This window comes from Suillus clintonianus (assembly GCF_016758775.1).
Source record: "Suillus clintonianus strain FC179 chromosome Unknown DEU56scaffold_76, whole genome shotgun sequence".
NCBI classification, from domain to species: Eukaryota; Fungi; Basidiomycota; class Agaricomycetes; order Boletales; family Suillaceae; genus Suillus; species Suillus clintonianus.
The window spans coordinates 170,221-178,443 of NW_024539300.1; the positions used below are offsets into that span (position 1 = coordinate 170,221).

Consider the following 8,223-nt stretch of genomic DNA (forward strand, 5'->3'; position numbering starts at 1 on the left):
TGCCAATCAAAGATTATATATAGTGCTACTAATACATCCTTCTAAAATTGGAGACTGATGCAATCACTGATTATATATAGCGCTACCCCACACATCGGAAAAAGAAGCCTTGCGAATAGATATGTTATCCTACTTGTATTCAGGGCACCGCTACTGCCGGGGGTAAGCTCGCCGCAGGAACTGCACGCCATTTTCTTAGGCAGTTGTCCCGCATCGTGATCCGAAGGGCCGCCTGGCGCTTCGCATATGCTTCAAGGCCTTCTAACTCTGCACCTTCCAACCCGATCCTCCGGCTTGCCTGATCCCTCCACCACGCTGCATGCCAGTCGAAGAACGTGCACACGCGCCGCATCTCCTCCTGGAGAAGTTCTACCTCTTCTATCCAACGATGTGTGCGCGCCCGAGATTTACACCACTCGACACGTAGCGCTGTGTGATAGCATTTTAGCTCGTATCAATCTAATAGACGATTTCTTACCATCAGCAAGAACGGTCTCTCCTTCCCTGTCTCCAGTAGTGACGCCGCGTGCCTTCCAAATCCATGATAGAGTTCGATTACCTTCGGATTGGCCTACATAGCCATCAGACATTCCCCGAACATGCTCAGGTTCTAGCTTGAGTAGTTCATCTCTCCAGCTTTGTTCGTGCAAAATGTCGCCAAGGATAACTAGCGCAGTCCAGGCCCGACGGTACCGCTCTGCATCTGTCTTGATGCTAAGCTCCACCTTAGCGAGAACTCCCGCTGCACGTGTATTGGCCCGTTGGCCACGCAATTGATTGGCTTTGAACTTGTATAGGTGGCTGCGCAGTCGGAGGTGTCGACGGAGGTCATCGAGAGCATCATATGCTTGTGCCTGTCGCAGCTCCCATTCATATCTGCACAGACGTTCCTCACAAAACTCGTTTGAAGCCCTTTTGAGCTGGGACGGCAACCACAGTTTGACCTCGTAGGGTTTTTCTTCCCGTGAGCTTATGGTACTAGCTGTATCGGATGCGCGAACACGGACGACCGTAGGAATGTATAATACCTGGACCTTGCACCATTGCTCGATTTTGCGTTGTAGCGCATTGCTCCGTTCTTGCAATTTTGTAAGCTGAAGGTCCGTTGAGTGAGGTCCCAAGGCAGCATACTCTCTTTCCAGCCGGCGTCTAAAAACAATTGGATAAAGATGCAAGGAACGAAAATATAAACTTACTGCTGGTCCTCTATTTCAATACCCGATGACACGAGAACGCTTGGCGATACCTCCATATGCAGTGAGTAGTTGAGGCCGTGTTCCAGGTCTTCTGCTTCCTTCTGCGAGAGACGCAGTCGTACCGCTGCGAGAGACATAGCTGCGAAAGAATGAGAAACATAAGATCAACATAAAAAAACTAACGCACTTGTAGTTGTAACCTCGAAGGGATTCGTCTGTGATCTATCGGCTTCCCAGCCTTCAATAGCCAGCTTCCACCGAGCGACTTCCTCTGGTCGTTCTGCAATTAATGTATCATTGAAATCATTGAAGTCGATGAGGTGCTGATCACGTTGAGGTATGGCTGCCACGAGCTTTCGGAATAGACTGATGTCTTGACGCCAAAATGTTAGTAAGAGATTCCGATCACATGATGTAGGTTCCACTCACGAAAATTGGTCACTTTCTTCCAGTTAAAATCTCCGAAGTGATCATCGAGGGTGTCGCGGCGTGAGCCAGGGCCCATCTCGCGAGTGCTTGTTGCTACAGGGTTGATGTTCGCCCACCCGCGTTCCGGTGCCTCCCCATCAGTGCGTCCCATCCCTTTGATAAGGTTGTGTGAGTACGTGACTTGGCAGAATGCGATGTGCGCGGGAAGATGGAACTTAGGAACGAGGAACACGAATTCCTTGGTACTGCGTTCAACATGCATTTGATGTGGGTATGTAGCCATACGATCCCATATATTCTTGCTCCATTGACACGCGATATCGTAGGACACGTTGAGCGTGACTACATCCTTCGAGTATTGCAGGGTAGAGAAAAATAAATAGTCCATATTAATATACCTATAGTACACGTTGAGTGGTGCAATGATTAGTAAAGCTCTCGCCTACCTCTCGCCCTTCTGGAGATCGCCAACGCCGCAAGGACGCTTCATGTTGTGGCGTGAACAATCGACAGTGCCAGCCCCCGTTGCTGCCAAACCGCGAGAGTTTTTAGTCTCGGCCAAGTTTACAGCGTTATGGCTCGCGCAACTACTTTTCTGTATGACAAGTGGGTGAGCGAGTATGATATGGCTAAGATAGATGGCCGCACCTCTTGCGGCTGCTTGCCAGTGTCATGAAGAAACTTCTTGAATGCCTTCTCTTCGACGAAGTATGCCCAGCCTTTGTTAAGACCAGGGTCAGTCTTGTCGGATGATACATTTTTGCGCGCCAGTCGAAAATTAGCATCAATCGCCAGAAATAACGAATATTTCCATCTAGATCATTCCGTGAGCGAACACGCCATGTGGACTAGACCAATACACGACATACCTTTCCTCAAACGGTGTATCTTCCCAGCCATTGGGAAGATTTTTGCCCGGTTGGGGGCAAGCAGGACATAGCACTGCGCATGCACCATGTTGTGTAGCCTCAACCCCACCAGGGTCATGGCCCCGTCCTGAACGTTTGAGTAGGGTGAGGTTTCGCCATTCCTTTACCATCCGTAAGAGCGCATTATAGCGATCCTGTGAGCGAGCCGTTGCAAGCTGTTATTAGGAATGAACGAGTCAATTCAAATTGAGAACTTACCTTTGGTGGGTTAACGCCTGTGTTGTTGGTCAAGCGTGCGAGCGTTTGCCAATACTCGAAAGTGGAGGCCTTTGATTCGAACGAAAGAATGTGGAAGTGGTGGAGTAGTCGAAATGTTGCGGTAGTCTTCGGATCCAGTGTAGTTGCTGGGAACCAACGCATGCGAAGGAGTTGCGTCGTACGAGATTGAGCTGTTTGACACTCGCAGAAGTGGAGTGGAATATTGTGCACTCCGTTGATGTCGAGAACCACGAAGTCGTTATGAACCAATGACGGGTTAGAACAATGTTCACCAGGAGGGTGTCCAAGTTGAACTTGCAGCCCAAGATCCCGCAGGTTAGTGTCTTCGAAATGTTGGCTGTTCCAGTACTGTGCAAGTCAATCAGCGCGAAGTAGTGAGCACTGCTGATTCCCACCTACCTCAATTCTGTGGGTTGGATTTTCTATATGCCTTTCTACCGTGCACGCCTTGCAATAGAGCTCAGTACCAAGACAATCCTCACATCGAAATTCAGGGGCATTCATGCAACCTGCAGAACCTCGACATGCTTCCTGAAGTAAGAAATCACCGCGACCCTCCAGACGGAGGAGTTCTAAAAGAAAATGATCCCGATCATCCATCCAAGTCAACAATGGGTTATCCTTCAAAACAACACGTCAGTAATTGTATCCAAGATAAATCATCTTCACTCACTCCTAAATGTCGATTCCGCTGTGAAACTTTCACTTCAAGTGATGTTTCAGCCAAGTGTTGATTGTAGACGTTGTCTTCGTTAGAGTCCAGAAGAGCCTCAAAATCAAAGGCAAAAGTATCTGAAGTATGTAAAGCAGATGGTGGTGGTGCCGTGTGAGAGCCTCTTGGAGCACCAAAGTACTCTGTCTGAGTCGAGACCTGTGCCGGTCCCTTCAAAGTGTAAGATTGATGTTTGTGAGTTGAGACTTGACTGTTTTCTGGATCCTCAGCCTGAGTAGTGTTTTGCATTCGCTGCTGAGATGCCTGATTTTTTGCATTGAGAACATACCAGTCACGCGTAAGCTTGTCGTGCTCGCGGCGTCTTTTTCCCATGAGGACTACAGCATTGAACGTTTGAACAATGAGGATACACAACATACCGCACAGTGATCACGTGATGTTCAACACTAGATGCAAAATACATAGACTACAGTAATCACTTGCCAATGCTAAGCGCTAATTGCCAATCAAGTGTCCCTTTGCGAAGAGCTTCAAAATATGAGTCTACACATAAGTCCATCTTCTGGATCATTTGCTCACATGCCTGGATGCGAAACTGTAAGATGCGAGTCACCGAACATACCCCCACTCGTAGTTGCTCGGTATAAGGACCCTCTAAGCTCCCAGCTGACGTGGATAAGCCATGTGCTTTCTCCAAGAGTTTGCATACCTCGCGAACGTCATCCTCATATTCTGGCTTCAGTGAATTCCATCCCTGACGGTCAGCAGCACAGACAGCATTCAATCCTTCAGACTCCAATCGTTGATACAGATCGGAACCTGGTTCATAACCAGAATTGAACCAGATATCGTCAAGCTGATTGAGTAGTTCGAGTGTCTCCTACAAACAGTGTGTATTAAAATTTGACAAATCAACCAAAAACGATTGACTCACATCTGAAGCTCCACCCCGGCGACGCCAGCGAGTGCGGGATTTGACACGTTCTTGCTGCCGATTCCTGTTGATTGTGAGTTCAGTAGTGGACGCGCAAAGAATGAACCACATTACTAGACTTGCCTGGCATAGTGTTTTTTCTTGGATTTTAAACGAGCTTGATGGGACTGCTCAGTTGTTTGTACTTGCGTTTCCGAGTCATGCAAGGCGTCAGTCAACTGGAATGTGTGAAAAGGCGTAGGTAAGCTTCCGCACTCGAGTTAGATTTCATGTAATGCCTCAGCCACCACTTCGGGACACATTAAATTGTAGCACATAAGTCTCATTGCAGCTGCAAATACAATAGTTTCAACAGTCTGGTTTATATCTTGTGGACAGGTAAAATGAGCTACTGTATCAGAAATCTCCCGATATCACTATGTTATAGACTTGCGACCCAATAGAACTGAACTTCAATGAAATCATATTGTACAAGTAAAAACCTCAGGAGCAAACAAAAGATCACGACTTTGGGACGGCTGTTAATCGATAATCTCCCCAAGCTTGACATTCACAATTCTCTCAATATATATATGTAAAACATGCGCTGGAAATCTATGTCTCAGTCCGAACATCGCACAACTACAACTACGTCACAAAAGTTGCTCCCTCTCTCCTGCCGCAGTTTCACTTTCTGTTGCAGATGCAATAGCGGTGGAATGTGTGGTGCCAGTGACTGTATAGTGAATATATTAATCAGTAAACTCCGGGGTAGCACTATGAAAACGTACCGGTATGTGTCCGCCTTGGAGAGGCCTGTTGCAATGCGGCTCGAAGTGATTGGTATACCACAAGCATAGCAATGGCGGCGGTGTGCCCGGAAAATGCATGCCTCGCATGCTCCATATTCAGTCAGTGGACTTGGCAGCTCCGCTGAATCATGTCCATCGTGTGCAGCAAATATGGCTATTGATCAGGAGTGTGATGAGCCGAGATTCAGATCAATTGAAATATTGAACATACCATTTTGGTCACTAATTAACGTCAATGCTCCTCCCAGCTCACGCAATGTGAACGCTGGGGGGTCGCCATCATCATATCCCTGGTCTGCAGCAGAAGGTCTAATGAGCCGTCAGATGAATGGTTGAAAATAAAATTTACGGCTTTGATCCCTAATCAACTTCAATGCTGCAGCCAGCTCATTTATGGTGAATGTTAATGGGGGTGGAAAACGGTAAGCCGTATTGTTGTTCCTTGGGCTCTGCATTCCAAATGAGGTGGGTAGAGTGTGAGTAAAAAAATAGCAGACGGCAGTAGTTACGAGGCGATTTCAACTCCGATCCAGCGAATACACTTGCTGATTGGTTGAAGATGTGTGGTCAGCATTAAATTTTCAGGCTTGGCTTGCGAGGACCGCACAAAACCTAAAATCACGCTGCTATTCAAAAAATGTACCTCACCAAGGCAAGCGGTGACAATTGTGTCTCATCGAGTGATCATTATTAATTCAGCTCAGATAGGATGGCAGGAACAGTCTGGACCACACCTGAACAAAAGGTGTTCCTTGAGACGTACTATAGTGGGTTTCTGTTAGCGCAGCTACAGGCCAAGGTTTCCCAATACTGGGATCCAATATACCTTGAATGGTTCAAAAGATGGCCTGAAGAGGATGTAGTGTTTAAAATACTCCTGCCAGTGATCCCCGTACAGACGAGGAAAAAAGTTCTGGGGCAGCACTTCAGAAGCGGAGACAGGTAAGCACTGCCCTCATGATGCCCTCATCGATGATGTACATACTGATATTCTCAAAACAGCAAATACGAACCTGGTTTAATTATAGGTCCCAACGAAGTGGCCGTTCCGCTGTGAACTCATGACTAGAGTAATCCAGAAAACGTTAACCAACAAAGCAAAGGAACTCGGGTTCATACCCCTGCTGGATCTTTTCGACCATTGCCTATAAGGAGGAAGTAAAAGAGCGGGTTCAAGACACCATTAAGTCCGGCGAGCTCGTTACTAAACAGGAAAAATTGACAGCTATTCGAAAACTTACACGCGAAGCATACGAAGCCGCACCGCCAGAAGTCCAAGCTTTGTGTGAGGAGAAGGTCCGAGAAGAGCACAAAGCAAAGTCACACTTAATGTGCAAAATGAAAATCTGCACCTACCAATAAACAGTATGCAATAAGTTTCGGCTTTTGCCCGTACACCAATTTCCCATTGCTTATACATTATTACCAGCCTCTCCAGGAGTGTACTGCTCCCATTGCGCAGTTCTTGCAAGTCATCAAGGACATGACAGGGTGGGAATGGACTGTTATTGGTGCTGGGCCTGACCCTCATCTTGGTGGCAAACTAAATGCGATGAGGTGCGTCTCATATTCGCTCGTTCATTTTCAGAATGCTCAAGACTTCTTAGTTACCATACAGGAGTGAATGGAGATGGACACAATTGGAAGCAAGCCACCCCAAAATTCATTGAGAAGCATCTCAATCCATACTTGGAATTTGTTGGAACACTGTTTCGTGAGTAACGTTTCCGTTTGATGGTCGGTCACACATACTCATTGGATTCAATAGCCGAGCATGTCAGAAAGTCTCGTGCCATGGACGTCGTCGCCCCACTCACAAACAGTCTATCACCCACAACTTCACTTGCAAACAGTCTACCACCCGCGATTTCATCTCCCTCAGTGAAGGATCTGGGTCACTGGAGGGTGCGTCATCGACCGTGACTCCAGCATCACATGGAACTGCCCTGCATGCCCCCCTCACACTCTCGGACACCCTGCGAGGTGTCGACTCGTCTCAGATGCAGGGACCTCTGCCTTTCAGCAACCCCCTTGGCCTTACCTTTGACAATGAAATGTCCACCAACTTTGGCACTGACACCTCCATGTCCCTCAATCCATATGACGCCAGCTTTACCAGCACATCAGCATCTAACTACGATTTCGCTTTACCTGCCCTCCTTGTCATCCAGCGAAAATACACCGGCATCCACTATGGGAGACACAAGCGCCGGCCTTACCTTTGACAATCAAATACCCGCTGGCTTTACCACCGACACCATGGCTTTTGATCCCTATGACACCAGTGTACCCAGCACCCCCATCCAACTTCAATTTCATTTTACCTGCCCACTCCTTATCATCCGTGCAACCACCCCAGCGTCCACTATGGGAGACTCATTGCCAGATCTTACCTTATCATCCAGTCCAATGCCGGAAACTCCCATTACCTCATGGAGGAAACAGATGTACAGTACATCCACGTCTGGCCTCATGACACCCCCTCGCCTTCGCTTCCGCAGTACATCTGCTATTGCCACCCCATTACCGTCTTTGCCCCCTTCCCGGTATCAACGGAAAAGTATAACTTCAGTTCCTCTACATACCCGCCTGATCCTCCAGTGGTTACAGCTGCTGGAACAGCTCAGGTTTTGGCACCACCAGTATCCTCTCCACTGTTGAGGTTGCCCAGGTTTCAGAACAGCTGGCGCTCCTCCCTTCTGATGTTGGTAGTGCATCGGGCTCCGCTGTGCAAGCCGATGACGTAGTTGTTCCTGCTGTTAGGAAGACAAAGTGCATACGCCAGCAGATGACACGTTTGGCACAGGCTGATAGCATAGGTGGCTGTTCTCAAAAGAGGTTTGTGATTTTGAGTGTTTATTATTTGCAAGCGCGAACACTAACTCAATTCTAGGAGGAGAAAGGCTATGTGATACTACCTACATTTTGTGTTCTGTCGATGTTTTACGTGTCTTGTGTTGTTGACATATTGAGAATATGAGCATATTTCTTGTTGAGACTTCGCGTTTTTGTGAGATGAAAGCAGATTTTCAAGGCAGACAAGACTAAGCGT

At 47.6% G+C, this 8,223-nt stretch overlaps 3 protein-coding genes across 3 annotated transcripts; 2 read left to right on the forward strand and 1 right to left on the reverse strand.

The window, feature by feature from the left end:
- Positions 1-139: 139 nt before the first annotated feature.
- On the reverse strand, positions 140-3,373 carry DEU56DRAFT_742714 (uncharacterized protein; the record flags this gene model as incomplete). The annotated part of the gene is made up of 10 exons (XM_041348955.1): positions 140-429; positions 479-1,149; positions 1,197-1,335; positions 1,384-1,569; positions 1,626-2,023; positions 2,072-2,220; positions 2,274-2,439; positions 2,495-2,688; positions 2,753-3,121; positions 3,173-3,373. The coding sequence occupies 10 exons, from the start codon at positions 3,371-3,373 to the stop codon at positions 140-142; spliced, it is 2,763 nt and encodes a 920-aa protein (XP_041205150.1).
- A 2,507-nt stretch (positions 3,374-5,880) lies between these two features.
- On the forward strand, positions 5,881-7,396 carry DEU56DRAFT_915961 (uncharacterized protein; the record flags this gene model as incomplete). Its single annotated transcript, XM_041357805.1, has 7 exons — positions 5,881-6,113; positions 6,174-6,224; positions 6,275-6,467; positions 6,601-6,728; positions 6,779-6,885; positions 6,940-6,947; positions 6,995-7,396. 7 exons carry the CDS (start codon positions 5,881-5,883, stop codon positions 7,394-7,396), a joined length of 1,122 nt encoding a protein of 373 aa, XP_041205151.1.
- A 34-nt stretch (positions 7,397-7,430) lies between these two features.
- Positions 7,431-8,083, forward strand: DEU56DRAFT_915962 (uncharacterized protein; the record flags this gene model as incomplete). Its single annotated transcript, XM_041357806.1, has 3 exons — positions 7,431-7,717; positions 7,782-8,009; positions 8,065-8,083. 3 exons carry the CDS (start codon positions 7,431-7,433, stop codon positions 8,081-8,083), a joined length of 534 nt encoding a protein of 177 aa, XP_041205152.1.
- Positions 8,084-8,223: the final 140 nt, after the last annotated feature.